Below are 17,098 nucleotides of genomic sequence, written 5' to 3' on the forward strand. Positions count from 1 at the left end.
ATGTCTACTGCCTTCATCAATCAACTCTGTTACTTAATTAAAGAACTCAATCTGGTTAGTCAAACATGGTTTGCCTTTAAAATGTCCCTGCTGGCTGTCCCTTAGTAACCAATACTTCTCCAAGTAAGAATTAATTTTGTCTTTAACAAATAGTCTTGCGTAGTTTTCCCACCACTGACATAGACAGGCTGGCCTGTAGTTATCAGATTTATCCCTCTCTCCTTTTTTGAAGAGGGTGGAACATTTGCAATCCTCCAGTCCTCTGGTCAGAGAGTCTTCTATCTCCACCCTAGTTTCCTTCAGCAACCTCAGATGCATTCCATCTGGACCAGATGTCATGTTAACTTGGAGTGATGCCAGCCTATTTAGCACCTCCTTTCTATCTATTTTTAACCTTTCCAATATCTCTAGTCCCTCCTCCTCTACTGCAACATTAACTTCATCCTCTTCTTTTGTGAAGACAAATACAAAGTACTTATTCAGTACCTTGTTCATGCCTTCTGCCTCTAATTGGCCCCATTATTCTTTAAATATCTTTTTTTTATGCCTATAAAGGATTTTTGGGTTCCCTTTTACATCACTGACTAGTCTTTTGCCCTACTTGTGTCCCTTTACCATTTCCCCCTGCACTCTCGAAATTCTGCCTAGATGTCTTCTGTATTCTGTGCCTGACATTTGTCGTAAACTTGCTTTTTCTGTTTTCTTTTAACCTCTATTTTCTTTGTCACCTCGGGAGCTCTAACCTTACAGATGCTTTATCTTGCCCCCCTTATGGGAATAAACTGGATTTATAGCTGTTTCCACCTTGAAGACCTGCCATTCCTCACTCACGGTTCTCTTGGCTAATCTTTGTTTCCAGTCCACCTCTCTCATTGCATGTTCTACTGCCTTCTAAAAATGTTTCAAGGAGAAAGAATGATTGCAATTCTTGGCAGACCTGGTAGCCAGGATGGTACCAGTCCTAACAGTTGCTGGGGGTATTCTGCCTTGCGGAATGCTCCTTGCTCAGTAGAGGACGTGAGGATGAGGGGGAGACAAACCTGGCCATGGAAATATACCGGGAGCTGCTGAAGGGCGAGGGCGATGTGCAGCGCTCGGGGCGAGGGGCAGCCGGGCAGCCTGGTGCGGGAGATCGAGCTGAATGTGCTGGAGTGTAAGGTCTGCTTCGAGAGGTTCGGCAGCAGCCCGCCGCGCCGACCCTGCGCCCTGCCGTGCGGCCACGCCGTCTGCCGGCACTGCGCCTCGGCTCTGTGCCGCCAGCCCCGGCAGGGCCTGCAGCCGGCGGCGGACGGGCAGCTCCAGTGCCCCTTCTGCCGCAGGAGCGGGCCGCTCTCGCTGGCCGCCGACTGCCTGCCCCTGCTGCAGCTGGCGGAGCTGCTGGCCGGAGCGGCCGCCGAGCCCACCGGGGGCCGCTGGCCGGAGCTGGCCGCTGTGTTCGGGGGCTGGGGCCTGCTGGTCAACCCCAGGGGGCTGGCGGTCTGCAGGAGCTCGGGGGCGGTGGCCGTGGCTCACGACGGCGAGCAGAGTCTCCGGCTCTTCGAGCGGGGCGGGCGGCCGCTCCTGGGCTTCGGGCCGCTGGAGCAGCTCCGGTACCCGCTGGACGTGGCGTTGGCCGGCGGCGGGCGGCTGTTGGTGGTGACGGACGCCGGGGACTCCTCGGTCAAGGTGTTCGCCTCCCAGGCCGGCGGCGGGGCGGCGTTGACGGTGATCCGCGGGGGCTTCGGCCTCCCCTGGGGGGTGGACGCCGGCTCCGCTGAGCGGGTGGCGGTGACGGACGCGGGCCGGGGCTCGCTGCTGCTGCTCACCCTGCAGCTGCCCGGCGGAGCCCTGCTGAGCCAGGACAGCGTCTGCGAGCGGCTGTGCTGCCCCAGAGAGGTGGCCGTGAGCCCGCTGGACGGCTGCATCCACGTCGTGGAGCATCTGCAGCCGAGGCCCGGACAAAGAGCAGGGCGACTCGCCGCCGTTCGGCTGAAGACCTTCAACAGCCAAAGACAACTCATCCGTCAGGTGGACAACTTCGGCCTGACTCCGTCCAGCTCCGTCCCTCTGGGCATCTCCGCCATTGCCGTCGATAGTAAAGGCAACGTCCTGCTTGCCGATGGGGACAGCGGCACCGTGGCGTGTGTCAGCACTCTGGAGAACTTCCAACGCAGGACCATCATTGACCACGGCCTTGTCCGCCCCGTGGCCCTGGCCTGGACCGGAGACGACACGTTGATCGTGTTGGACGCTGGAGATCACACGTGGAAAGTGTACACCAGTTGCAAAACTCCAAGCCATCTTTGCAAAGTGGTGCCGTGCAATAGCACAAGGTGTTAGAATTGACCCATTTCCAAATAAAAACAGAAAGCGCTGGAAATGCTCAGCAGGTCCTGTCGAGGCAGAATCTGTCGAGAGAGAAAAACAAGAGTTCGCGTTTCAGCTCTGTAACTTTTCATCAGGACTCCGCCAGTTCGATCAAGCTCAAAACGCGATTGATTGAAGAGTTATGAAAGCTTGAACATTGTCTTTGAATTAGTACCCATGGTATATCTGCACTGCCCGGCCCTGATGTAAGACATTTTCACAAATAAAAGATTGGAACGAAATTCAGTTTTTATTTCGTCCTTTTACACTTTGGAGAGAAACTCACTCGTTATGACGCCAACGATTCGACACACATAAATATGAAATAAACTTTACTGGGAATCCAGCAAGTAATTTACGTGTGAAAAAAAACTCCTCGCCCTTCAAAGAGCAGAAGCACAGTCGAGTTTGTTCCACTGTATTAGTGATGGCTTTCCTGATTACTGAATTTCTATATTACTTTTTTTTTACTATTTGGAATATTGGTGTTGAAGTGATTTATGACTTTAACACCGTATACGGACTAAACCAAATCAGGAGTACATCTCTATGAATCTCAATTAATTAAATTCAAACCAGACAAATTCTTATGGACACTTATCTGGGTCCAAAGAATTGAACTAGCTTTCCCTCAAAGAAAGAAAACTAACAGAGAATATTACCATCTTTCGGATGGCCATTTTTAATAATTATGGCTAAGTCATAAATATCCCAGATGTTATAAGGGTCTGGGAAACTCTCTTCAATTTGTATCTTTCCACCTAAAGAGACACAGAGAGGGGGTTCTTGCAGTTGGATACAGAATGCTACATGAGATAATTTATTAAATTCTTTAATAAATATATATAAGTTAACATGCAATACACTTTTAAGTGGATAAGTATATCACAATATCAAATATTACTAAGAAATGTAACACATAATCTTATTTCTAACATAGAATCCTAAAGTTTAATCTTGCTGAGGTTACAACAAAATATCTTAGAATATCCATCAAAATTTAAAGTAAACTTTTACCTTAAATTCCCTGAGTAAACCATGGGGTGAGAAGTATTTTTTGAGGAATTCAACACTTCTAATTATTTGCTTCAGAACCTCTCATGTTTATACTGTTGCTAAGGTATCATCTGACTTTTAGTATATAGGTGTTACCTTTCTGTGTGTGTTTTTCTTGCTTTCAAGATCCATACTTGGTAGTATCATTAACTAACTCTCCGCTTAATGATTTACTGGAAATCCCCTGTTCTTGAAGTTGTGAACATTTATCTGGTCAAAATGTTTATAATTGTGTTTACTTGACCTCTTGTTCCTGTAAGACAATTCCATTTATTGTTTTATTATCTATAATTGCGTTTCTTATGGTACCTTAAAGCAATCTTTTGAGCCAATCTGTCTGCATCAACAACCCCATAAACTAATTAAGTTTATTGCTACCTCTTACTCATGTCACACAGGATACTTCAATGTGTGTGTTTATCTTTCAAGTCCCTGATAACAGAGACACAAATGGATTTCCCAATTTGTTTCTGGTTCATAACAGGGACCTTGAAAGACCTTGAAACTTTTAATTCTACTCTCTTAAAGGGGAATGGCAGTGAGTCCTGAAAACTGACCATTTATTCAATCTTTAATTCGAAAAGGTGTATTATATTAACTATATCTAAATGTTACCTAATTAAGCCTATGTGACCTATAATCCATCACACCCCCTCTTGACCCATATAAAGGCGAACAACAAAAATAGGTTGTTTAAACTAAACAATGCCTAAAATATAAACATTCAATAAAGTGTCATAACCTATTATGTAAAACAGTGCAATAATACAAAAGACTACATTGACAACAATCATAGTTTTTACATGGATCATCTAAATTCTCCAAAAAAAAAATCTTTTACTTCTATCACAAAGTTCAGAATAAAACTATGCAAAGCATTCACGATCTGAGGTCGCAAAATGTTCAATAAGATGACTGTATCTTGACATGTCGAACATCAATGACCAATCGATGAAAACATGTGATGAAGTAGAAAAAGAAGGTTCCATAGCTGCCGCTTGATCTTGGACCGATAAAGTCCTGTTGAGATAAATGAAAATGTGCTTTAATCTAGTGTCAGTCACATTCCAGCCAACGTCCTCATACCAGGAATAAAATGAAAAGAGCTTCACATCAGGGAATTCTGAGGTTACCTAGATAGAAGTGTTATTCAGAACCTGATGATCTTTACAACAGGTGTACTTTCCATCAGTAGCTAACTTGGCGATACAAAGAAGAGCCATTCTGCTATGTTTTCCTTAGTACCATTGCACTCTTCCAATGTTATGATGAATAAGAATATTACTTGCATTACCTCCCCTCCAAATGTCACTCAAGGCAAATGCAGTAATATGTTCTATTGCTGCTTCTCTGCAAGAAATCGCATAGTGTAAGGTATTCAAGCAGTAAGACATCTCTGGCATGTCGCATGCACTGCCTGCAGCCGGAAGACCCGTAACAAAGAATCCTCCAGTACCTTAATCCTTGCTCTACGCGAGAACAAGCCCCATCACAGAGAGTTTGCAGTGCTTCGTTCCTTTCCCACAGTGTTCCCTTCTTCTGTTGTTGTGACTTGACTATTACTGGTTGCGCCGAGTGTGGTTCCCTGTGAAACCAACCTTAGAGGTGCTGTGAAGTCCTGCCTTGGGGAGGAACAGTTATTGATTTGTTGATCAAATTACATGGCTCACAATTTGCAACATATGTTTTACAGGCTTTAAGCATGCCTGGCCACCAATATAAAGAAGTCAATTTGCAGAATGTTGTTTGGGCACCGCTGTGTGCCTGACCTATACCCTCATGAGCTTCTTTTACAAGCTGTTTGTACCTCCCAGACACCCTTGGGCAACTTAACCAGTATAATACCAGTCGAGGTCTCCGAATAGAAGTACTTTGATGGATATTCTTTTGGATTCTCTTTCATCGGATCTAATAGCTGAATCAGTTCCTCATCCTAATTAGCAGCCCATTCTGCCCTGGTGATTACATTAACTATGGTAGGCCCCTCTCGTGTGGGTGTCATGCAGACTGAATATTTTGCCTGTCCATCTGCAAGACTGTTGCCCTTTGAATGTACTGAACCAGTGGTATGCCCAGGTACATGAATTACTTGACAATTGTGTTTCTCCTTTCGCAAAAGGAGACTCTCTTCCCACAATGACTTGTGTTTTATAGGTTTACCTTTATGATTGGTAAAGCCTGTTTACTTCCACAGCACAAGGCCTTGGTTGTAAGCCCGTTTACAACAGACACTATCTGTACAAATTAATACGGGCTTAATTGGGTCAGCCTTTTCTAAAGCACACCGTAATGCTGCAGCTTCAGCATACTCAAAATGTGTCAGGACCTAATCTCAACTAGGATTTAAAGTGAACTTTAAAGGAAATTTTCAAACCTCAAAAGCAGAATGAGGGAGTTCTAATTTAAGATCCACTAACCGTGATCAAAAGTTTGCTGTCTCCAGATTCTTAAATCAGGTCTTGATACCACGGACAGAAAACATTCCTTCCATACTTATAAATCTAAAATAAATGTTAAAGACTAACATATAAGTATAGGATTCTGTTAACAACAAGACCATGTTTTTGTACACCAGCTGAAGTGATTTATGACTTTAACCCTTTATAGGGGTTAAACCAAATCAGGAGTACGTCCCTATGAATCTCCCTTAATTAAGTTTAAATCAGACAAATTCTTTTAGACACTTATTTGGGTCCAACAAATTGAACTAGCTTTCCCTCAAAGAAAGAAAACTAACTGAGAATATACCATCTTTCGGATAGCCTATTTTAAAAATAATTATGGCAAGTCATAAATATCCTAGATATTATAAGGGTCTGGGAAACTTTCTTTAATACGTATCTTTCCACCTAAAGAGACACAGAGAGGGGGTTCTTGTAGTTGTATACAGAATGCTACATGTGACAATTTATTAACTTTTATATATTTATTAAAGAATTTAACATGCAATACACTTTTAAGTGGATAAGTATATCACAATATCAAATATTACTAAGAAATGTAACACATAATCTTATTTCTAACATAGAATCCTAAAGTTTAACCTTGCTAAGGTTACATCAAAATATTTTAGAATATCCATCAAAATTTAAAGTAAACTTTTACCTTAAATTCCCTGAGTAAACCATGGGGTGAGAAGTATTGTTTGAGGAATTCAACATTTCTAACTTTTTGCTTCAGAACCTCTCATGTTTATACTGTTGGCAAGGTATCATCTGACTTTTAGTATATAGGTGTTACCTTTCTGTGTGTGTTTTTCTTGCTTTCAAGATCCAAAGTTGGTAATATCATTAACTAAATATCCACTTAATGTTTTACTGGAAATCCCCTGTTCTTGAAGTTGTGAGCATTTATCTGGTCAAAATGTTTATAATTGTGTTTACTTGACCTCTTGTTCCTGTAAGTCCAATCCATTTATTGTTTTATTATCTATAATTGCCTTTTTTTATGGTACCTTAAAGCAACCTTTTGAGCCAATCTGTCTGCATCAACAACCCCATAAACTAATTAAGTTTATTGCTACCTCTTACTCATGTCACACAGGATACTTCAATGTGTGTGTTTATCTTTCAAGTCCCTGACAACAGAGACACAAATGGATTTCCCAACTTGTTTCTGGTTCATAACATGGGCCTTGAAAGACCTTGAAACTTTTAGCTCTACCTTCTCAAATGAGAATGTCAGTGAGTCCTGAAAACTGACCATTTATTCAATCTTTAATTCTAATACATATTAAGTATATCTAAATGCTACCTAATTAAGCCTATTATACCTAAATCACTTACTTTCCGGGAGTGGAGCAGAGAGGTGCAGACCTGCGGGGAGAATACCAAGCAAGAGAAGAGGATAAATAGAGCCCAAGGATCACAGCCTAGTCACTTACCTTCCAGGAGCGGAGCGGACCTGTGTGAGAGCAGTCCAGATGCGCTGGAGTTTTGAAAAAAAAGAAGAAAAAGTCAACATTGACATCACAGGAAAGCTGCAAGGTGATTGGTTGGTGAGTAACTGCTGTTAGAGAATAACTCTAAATAGCTGGGTAACTGAAAGTAAAGAGAAAAGTCAACATTTAAAAAAATATATTAGGTAGTTTTTTTTAGGGAATCAAGGTCCCGAGTGTAAATAATCTAATTTTTGGGTAATTAAGGGGATAAATTAAGGGTAAGTCATGGCAGGGGAGCTCGGCAGCATGGAGTGCTCCTCCTGTGTAATGTGGGAAGTCAGGGACACTTCCTGTGTCCAGGGCAAACATTTGTGTAGGAAGTGTCTCCAGCTGCAGCTACTCGAAATCCGCATTTTGGATCTGGAGCAGCAGCTGAAGACGCTGTGGAGCATCCGCGAGGCTGATATCATCGTGGATAGCATGTACAGGGAAGTGGTCACACCGCAGGTAAAGACAGCTCAGGCAGAAAGGGAATGGGTGACCACCAGGCTGAGTAGAAGAACTAGGCAGGTAGTGCAGGAGTCCCCTGGGTCCATCTCCCTGTCTAACAGCTTTTCTGCTTTGGATACTGTTGGGAGAGATAGCTTCTCAGGGGAATGCAGCAAGAGCCAAGTCTGTGGCACCACACGGGTGGTTCAGCTGCACAGGAGAGGAGGAAAAAGAGTGAGAGAGCTATAGTGATAGGGGATTCTATCCTAAGGGGTACAGATAGGCGTTTCTGTGGCCGCAAACGTGACTCCTGGATGGTATGTTGCCTCTCTGGTGCTAGGTCAAGGATGTCACAGAGCGGCTACAGGACATTCTGAAGGGGGAGGGTGAACAGTCAGAGGTCGTGGTTCACATTGGTACCAATGACAGGTAGAAGGAGGGATGAGTTCCTTCAACAAGAATTTAGTGAGCTAGGTAGCAGATTAAAAAGCAGGACCTCAAAGATTGTAATCTCTGGATTACTCCTGGTGCCACATGCTAGTGAGTATAGGAATAGGAGGATAGAGCACATGAATGCGTGGCTGAAGAGATGGTGCAGGAGGGAGGGCTTTAGTTTCCTGGATCACTGGTTCTGTTTCTGGCGAAGCTGGTACCTGTACAAATTGGACGGGTTGCACCTGAACCAGAATGGGGCCAACATCCTTGCTGGGAGGTTTGCTAGTGCTGTTGGGGGTGGAGGGGGGATTGCGGTTTAAACTAATTTGGCAGGGGGATGGGATACAGAGTGGAGGTACAGTAGGGGGTGATGCACAGTCAAATATAGAAGAGAAGCAGAGTCAGTCTGGAAGGCAGAGCAAATATAGACCTGTTAAGGCACAAGTGAATAATGCTAGGCTGGATTGCATCTATTTTAACGTAAGGAGTCTTACTAGTAAGGCAGATGAATTGAGGGCGTTGATTAACACATGGGAATATAATATTATTGCTATCACAGAGACATGGTTGAGGGAGGGGCAGGACTGGCAACTCAATATTCCAGGGTATAGAATCTTCATTGTGACAGGGGAGGGGGTAAAAGAGGATGTGGCATTGCACTGTTGATCAAGGAGTCAATTACTGCAGTAAGGTAGGATGATATCTTAGAAGGTTCCTCAAATGAGGCCATATGGGTAGAACTTAAAAACAAAAAGGGGGCAATCACTTGGCTGGGAGTGTACTACAGGCCTCCAAACAGTCAGGGAGAGATAGAGGAGCAGATATGTAGGCAAATCTCAGAGGTGTAAAAATCATAGGGTAATAATAGTAGGAGATTTCAACGTCCCCAATATCAACTGGCATAGTCTTAGTGCAAAAGACTTAAAGGGTGCAGAATTCTTAAAATGCATACAGGCGAGCTTTTTGAGCCAGCACGTAGAAAGTCCTACAAGAGAAGGTGCAGTACTGGACCTAATCCTGGGGAAAGAAGCCGAACAAGTGGTAGAAGTGTCAATGGGGGAGCATTTCGGGATAGTGACCATAACTCTGTAAGATTTAAGGTAGTTATGAAAAAGGTCAAAGATGGACCGGAAATAAAGGTACAGAATTGAGGGAAGGCCGATTTCAATATGATAAAACAGCATCTGGCCAAAGTGGATTGGGAGCAGTTACTCGTAGGAAAGTCTACATCAGACCAGTGGGAGTCATTCAAAGAGGAAATAGTGAGAGTTCAGATCCAACATGTTCCCATTAAGGTGAAGGTTAGGACCAACAATTCCAGGGAACCCTGGATGTCAAGGGATATGGAGGATTGGGTAAAGAAAAAAAAGAAGGCTTATGGCAGATTCAGAGTGCTGAAAACAGCAGAGGCACTAGAGGAGTATAGAAAGTGTAGGGGTAATTAAAAAAGTAATTAGGAGAGCGAAGAGGGGCCATGAAAAAATACTGGCAGGCAAGATAAAGGAAAATCCCAAGACATTTTATAAGTATACTAAGGGCAAGAGGATAACCAGGGAAAGAGTAGGGCCCAAACAAAAACAAGAAATGCTGGAGTCACTCAGCAGGTCTGGCAGCATCTGTGGAAAGAGAAGCAGAGTTAACGTTTCGGGTCAGTGACACATCTTCGGAACAAGGGCCCGTTAGGAACCAAAGTGGCAAGCTGTGTGTGGAGCTGGAGGACATAGGTGAGGTTTTAAATGATTACTTTTCATCTGTGTTCACTGGAGAAGGATGATGTCGGTGTAGAGATCAGGGAGGGGGATTAGCATTCAAAGGGAGGAAATATTAGCTGTTTTAGTAGGCTTAAAAGTGGATAAATCCTCAGGCCCAGATGAGCTGTATCCCAGGCTGTTATGTGAGGCAAGGGAGGAGATAGTAGGGGCACTGACACAAATTTTTAAATCCTCTCTGGCCACAGGAGAGGCACCAGAGGATTGGAAGGCAACGAATGTGGTACCATTATTCAAGAAGGGTAGCAGGGATGGACCAGGTAATTACAGGCCAGTGAGTCTAACATCACTGGTAGGGAAACTATCGGAAAAAATTCCGAGGGACAGGATTAATCTCCACTTGGAAAGGCAGGGATTAATCAGGGATAGTCAGCATGGCTTTGTCAAGGGGAGATCATGTCTAACTAACTTGATTGAATTTTTCAAGGCGGTGACTAGATGTGTAGATGAGGGTAAAGCAGTTGATGTAGTCTGCATGGACTTCAATACGGCTTTTGATAAAGTCCTGCATGGGAGATTGGTTAAGAAGGATCCAGGACAATTTGGCAAATTGGATCCAAAATTGGCTTAATGAGAGGAAGCAAAGGGTGGTGGTCGAGGCTTGTGGAAGGCGAGTGGAAGCCAGTGACCAATGGTATACCACAAGGATCGGTGCTGGGACCCTTGCTGTTTGTAGTGTACGTTAATGATTTAGACGTGAATATAGGAGGTATGATCAGTAAGTCCGGAGATGACATGAAAATTGGTGGTGGCGTAAATAGTGAGGGGAAAAGCCTTAGATTACAGGATGGTATAGCTGGGCTGGTAAGATGGGCAGAGCAGTGGCAAATGCAATTTAATCCTGAGAAGTGTGAGGTGATGCATTTTGGGAGGACTAACAAGGCAAGGGAATAGACAATGGATGGTAGGACCCTAGGAAGTACAGAGGGTCAGAGGGACTTTGGTGTACTTGTCCACAGATCACTGAAGGCAGCAGCACAGGTAGATAAGGTGGTTAGGAAGGCACATGGGATACTTGCCTTTATTAGCCGAGGCATAGAATATAAGAGCAGGGAAGTTATGATGGAGCTGTATAAAACGCTAAATAGGCTGCAGCTGGAGTACTGTGTGCAGTTCTGGGCACCACACTATAGGAATGATGTGATTGCACTGGAGAGGGGGCAGAGGAGATTCACCAGGATGTTGCTTGGGCAGAAGCATTTCAACTATGAAGAGAGACTGGTAAGGCTAGGGTTGTTTTCCTTCGAGCAAAGAAGGCTGAGGGGGGACCTGATTGAGGTATACAAAATTATGAGGGGCATTTTTAGGTTAGATAGGAAGAAACTTTTTCCCTTAGGGGAGGGGGCATAGATTTAAGGTAAGGTGTAGGAGGTTTAGAGGGGATTTGAGAAAAACATTTTTCACCCAGAGGGTGGTTGGAATCTGCAACACACTGCCTGAAGGGGTGGTAGAGGCAGGAATCCTCACAACATTTAAGAAGTATTTAGATGAGCACTTGAAATGCCAGAGCATACAAGGCTATGGGCCAAGTGCTGGAAAATTGGATTAGAATAGATAGGTGCTTGATGGCCGGCACAGACACGAAGGGCCTGTTTTTGTGCTGTGTAACTTTATGACTCTATATTCCATCACAGTGTATTTACTCTCATCTCCCAAAGGGACTGAATTTTGTTGGAGTACAATTCTATCAAAGAATGGTCAGCCTTATCACATCCTGAAGTACTTAAAATTTAATTGGATTACTTTTGAAGCAGAGTCGCTGTTACATTGTGCAAATTGGCTACTGTGTTTGCCAGAAGAAAATCCCAGAAACAGCAAATGAATTAATGAATGACAGAACATCTGCTTTTGATGTTATTTGAGAAAGGAATTTTGAGCAGCACATCAGAACTACCTGCTCCTCTTTCAACAATGCCACAGGAACCTTTGCATCCATCTGGCAGATGGGGCACGGGTTTAATGATTCAACTGAAAGATTGCAAATCTGACAGGGTGGTGCTCCATTGAAGGGCAAGTCTAGATTATGTGCTTAGGCTCACAGTGGCAGCTTGAAACCACAATCTTCTGATTTGGAGGCAAGAGCACTGCCAACTGAATCAAGCTGACATGGGTGCAGTCAACCCGTGACTGCTTCAAGGCAGTGGCCATTTTTAATGTGACAGTGTCAAGGGGTAAGGGGGGGAAGACAGTGGCATAGTGGTAATGTCACTGTACTAGTAATCCAGAGGACTGGCAACACAGGTTCAAATCCCACCATGGTAGATAATGGAATTTAAATACAATTAATTAATAAAAATCAGTAATGGTGCCATGAAACTATTATTGATTGTCTGGTTCACTAATATCCTTTAGGGAAGGAAATCTGTTATCCTTACCTATCTGGCCTACACGTGACTGCAGACCCACAGCAATGTGGTGACTCTTAAATGCCCTCTGAAATATCCTAGCAAGCCACTCAGTTGTCAAGGGCAATTTGGGATGGACAACAAATGCTGGCCTTTCCAGTGATGCCCACATCCCATGAAATAATAAAAAAACAAGGCTTTTCCATTGTGGAATAGCACAGCTGAGGCCTGTCCTGAGTGGTGACTTGAAAATAATTAATATTGCAAACACTGGCTGACTTTTCCTCCCCGTTGGTTAATTGTTCACGTCCCAATTTCTGCCAAAGCAATTTTTTAATAAAAATCTATCAAATTTCAAATGTTTTTAAAGTTGGTCAATGGAGCTGGAATGTTGAGAGGGGGGTGATGGTGGGAGGAATAGGGTAGCTGTCCACATCTACTTTGTATACAGTGTTATGAACCTGTAGTTTTTTTTGGGAAGTATGCAGTGTGCCTTTAAGGCTGGAAAATGATCAGTACTACTTTAAGGCAACAAGTTCCAGGGACTGTGAGTCAAAGAGTGCATTTTTGGTTACCTGGCAACAGCCATTCAAAGACCAAGGACATAAGATACAATGTTGCCAATTGACATTTGAAACTAGCTGAAAAACTGGCTTTTGAGACATCATTAACGGAGACACAGACAGCTGGGATAGCATGTACTGAAGGAAAAGAGAGTTCTCCCTCAGTTTATTTAACCCTATTTATTATACTCTCAGAATTCTGATTAGTCAAGCCAGATTATTTTCTTAAAAGAAAATAACCAAGTACTTCAACTACTGAACTGTAATTGCTGAATTCATCACTGGAGAAGAAGAACATCACTTCAACTTCTAAAATGAACCACTGACTGTCCTACTGTTAAAGAACCTTTCCCCCCCCCCCCCCATCAGACGACTGTGAGGACCTCAAGCAACTTTGGACTGTTCCACATTGGAAGATTCCACTTCAGCAGGAGCATAAATCTGCAAGGACATTAAGTTTTCTATTTTAAATGTTTTTATCTTAGTAGTGTTTAAGAGTTTAGTTTTTCTAATAAATAGTTAATTTGTTGATTTAAAGACATCTGGTTTGGTTTGCCTCGTTCAGGTGTTAAGAGATGGTTCAATTTGGCTGTGGTTTTCTTTAATTTGGAAAGTTTAAAATGATATGTTAGGCAATCTGTGGAAGGACGGGACTGAATCACCAGTACTTTTCTCCCTCCACAATCAGAATCATATATTTTGATTGGGGGCTTTGTCTCGAGTGGTTGGTTGTAACAACAGTAATGAAACTCCTGCCACCTTCAAGAGAGAGTTTCAACCATCTGCTCCAACCTGAAACAATTCAGGCACAACTCATTCTGTGGACCATTACAGCACATTTGCAGGACATAATGGATACCAAATTACAGTGTCTATGGTAATAAAAGTGTGAGAGACATATGAAAAGAGAGCAAACTTAAAGACAGAGAGGGACACAAAAATTATAGAAGCAGAGAGATAATGACAGCAAAACAGTCAAAATTCTATTAGGTCTGTATCACCACAGGAGATCAACTGGTGTATTTTACCAGAAGATGTACTGAATTGGCTCATCTGCTAAAAGTAATATAAAAACAAAGAGGAGAGGTGGTGGTGTAGTGGTAATGTCAATGAACTAGAAACCAGAGGCCTAGGCTAATGCTGTGGAGTCATGGGTTTGAATCTCTCCATGTGTTATGACCGAAGCAGAAGGAGTACACTGTCTTTTCTAGTTCCACTTCTCCACAGGTCGCAACATTTTTTAAAAATGTTTACCCAGTTACCAATACAGCTAATCATATCCTCTATTTTGTATCCCAGAATAAAATACACCAACCAGGTTTCTTTAATAAACAACTAAATTATCAGTTTATTATCAAACAAGATCTATCCAGTAATGAAGCAAAGCATTAACACACAAATTGAAATATGAAAGTTCCCTTTTTAAATTCCCCACACACAAACTCACACACACACTGAAAGAATTACAGAAATTCTCTCTGCAGAGGACTTTTATAACAAAAAAATTTTTTGGCCAAATACTTGTTAATTCTTGAAAGAAAAATATGGAACGATGTTAGTTGTCCCTTTTTTGGTCTGGTGTCCCAAATAAGCATAGATGGCTGTCACTGGGATCTTTCTCGAGCAGTTCTTTTCAGGCAGCATTGAGGATCAATTTGGCAGGCTTTTCAGGAGAAATGCAGCATCAGTTTCTCTATTTCTTACACTTGATTCCCAGGAAGTTCTCAAAGAGATGGAAGAGGGTGAGCTGATGGTGGCCACTCTCATGACTGGTTTTCTCCAATTGTCTTCAAAACAGTTAACACCCCAACACACTTTCCAAAGTGAAACCAAAAACAATATCTCAAGAGTCAAGCCCCCTGACCCCTATAAATCTTGACCTATCACTTCTCTGTAAATATCTTCCCCAGGTCAACAAGGTTTCTGTTGTTTATTTCTTAAAGCACATGACCTCCAGCAAGGCTGTTGTTAAACAACATCTCAGTGTCCTTTCAATGAACTGCGAACAAAGTCCAGCTTCTGTAAAATCTTCAGCCTTCCAATGAATGCATCTTCACAATTTAAATACAAGCCTTCAAAGCATATACTTAACAAAAATATAGAAGCACTTTCGTAACACACGGCAGATGGTGCAATTTGAATTCAATTAATAAAAATCTGGAATTAAAAAGCTAGTCTAATGGTGACCATGACACCATTGCCGATTGTTGTAAAAACCCATCTGATTCACTAATTTCTTTTAGGAAAGGAAATCTGCCATCCTTACCTGGTCTGGCCTACATGTGAGTCCAGACTCACAGCAATGTGGTTGACTCTTAAATACCCTCTGAAATAGCCCACTCATGCAACATTCAGTTGTATAAAACTTCTACAAAGACTAATAAAAGGAATGAAATTGACGGACCACCCGGCATCATTCCAGGACCTAGGCACTGGAAACGACAACGGCATATCCAATCCTGTCGACCCTGCAAAGTGCTCCTTACTAACATCTGGGGGCTTGTGCCAAAATTGGGAGAGCTGTCCCACAGACTAGTCAAGCAACAGGCTAACACAGTCATACTCACCGAATCATAACTTACAATGTCCCTGACACCACCATCACCATCCCTGGGTATGCCCTGCCCCACCGGCCTGGCCAACCCACCAGAGGTGGTGGCACAGTGGTATAGAGCTGGGAGGGATTTGCCCTGGGAGGCCTCAACATTGACCGGACCCCATGAAGTCCCATGGCATCAGGTCAAACATAGGCAAGGAAACCTCCTACTGATTACCAACTACCAACCCCCACTCGGCTGATTAATCAGTGCTTCTCCATGTTGAACACCAATTGGAAGAAGCACTAAGGGTAGCAAGGGCACAGAATGTACTCTAGGTGGGGGACTTCAATGTCCATCATGAAGAGTGACTCGATAGCACCACTGACTGAGCTGGCTGAGTCCTAAAGGACATAGCTGTTAGACTGGGTCTGCAGCAGGTGGTGAGGGGACCAACAACAGGGAAAAATCTATTTGACCTTGTTCTGACCAATCTACCTGTCGCAGATGTCCATGACAGTATTGGTAGGAGTGACCACCACATAGCCCTTGTGGAGAATAAGTCCCATCATCACATTGAGAATACTCTCCATTGTGTTGTGTGGCACTACCACTGTGCTAAATAGGATAGATTTCGAACAGATCTAGCAACTCAAAACTGAGCATCCATGAGGCACTGTTGGCCATCGGCAGCAGCAGAATTGTACTCAACCACAATCTGTAACCTCATGGCTCGGAATATCCACCACTGTACCATTAGCATCAAGCTGGGGGACCAACCCTGATTCAATGAAGAATGCAGGAGGGCATGCCAGGAATAGCACCAGGCATACCTCAAAATGAGGTGTCAACCTGGTGAAGCTACAACACAGGACTACTTGCATGCCAAACAGTGGAAGAAGCATGCGATAGACAGGGCTAAGCGATCCCACAACCAAAGGATCAGATCTAAGCTTTACAGTCCTGCCACTTCAAGTCGTCAATGATGGTGGACAATTAAACAACTAACAGGAGGAGAAGGCTCCACAAATATTCTGATTCTCAACAATTTGGAAGCCCAGTATACCAATGCAAAAGACAAGGCTGAAACATTTGCATCCATCTTCAGCCATGTAGTGCCGAGTGGATGATTCATCTTGGCCTCCTCCTGAGGTCCCCAGCATCACAGATGCCAGTCTTCAGCCAATCTGATTCACTCCATGCAATATCAAGAAATGGCTGAAGGCATTGGATACTGCAAAGGCTATGGGCCCTGACAACATTCCGGCAAGGACTGAAGACCTGTGCTCCAGAACTTGCTGCACCACTAGCCAAGCTGTTCCAGTACAGCTACAACACTGGCATCTACCCGGCAATGTGGAAAATTGCCCAGGTATGTCCTATACATATAAAGCAGGACAAATCCAACATGGCCTACTCCCACCCTATCAGTCTACCCTCAATCATCAGCAAAGTGATGGAAGGGGTCGTTGGCAGTGTTATCAAGTGGCACTTGCTCAGCAATAACCTGCTCACTGATGCTTAGTTTGGGTTCCGTCAGGGTCACTCAGCTCCTGACCTCAGTACAGCCTTTGTCTAAGCATAGACAAAAGTGCTGAACTCCAGAGGTGAGGTGAGAGTGACTGCCCTTTACATCAAGGCAGCATTTGACCGAGTATGGCAAACTGCAGTCAATGGG

General features: G+C 43.5%; 1 protein-coding gene across 1 annotated transcript; it reads left to right on the forward strand.

The window, feature by feature from the left end:
* Positions 1-956: 956 nt before the first annotated feature.
* LOC137379413 (E3 ubiquitin-protein ligase NHLRC1-like) lies at positions 957-4,051 on the forward strand. Its single transcript, XM_068050191.1, has one exon. The coding sequence runs from the start codon at positions 1,084-1,086 to the stop codon at positions 2,317-2,319; it is 1,236 nt and encodes a 411-aa protein (XP_067906292.1). The 5' UTR covers positions 957-1,083; the 3' UTR covers positions 2,320-4,051.
* The last annotated feature ends 13,047 nt before the right edge of the window (positions 4,052-17,098 follow it).

Source organism: Heterodontus francisci, chromosome 2, assembly GCF_036365525.1.
Source record: "Heterodontus francisci isolate sHetFra1 chromosome 2, sHetFra1.hap1, whole genome shotgun sequence".
NCBI lineage: Eukaryota > Metazoa > Chordata > Chondrichthyes > Heterodontiformes > Heterodontidae > Heterodontus > Heterodontus francisci.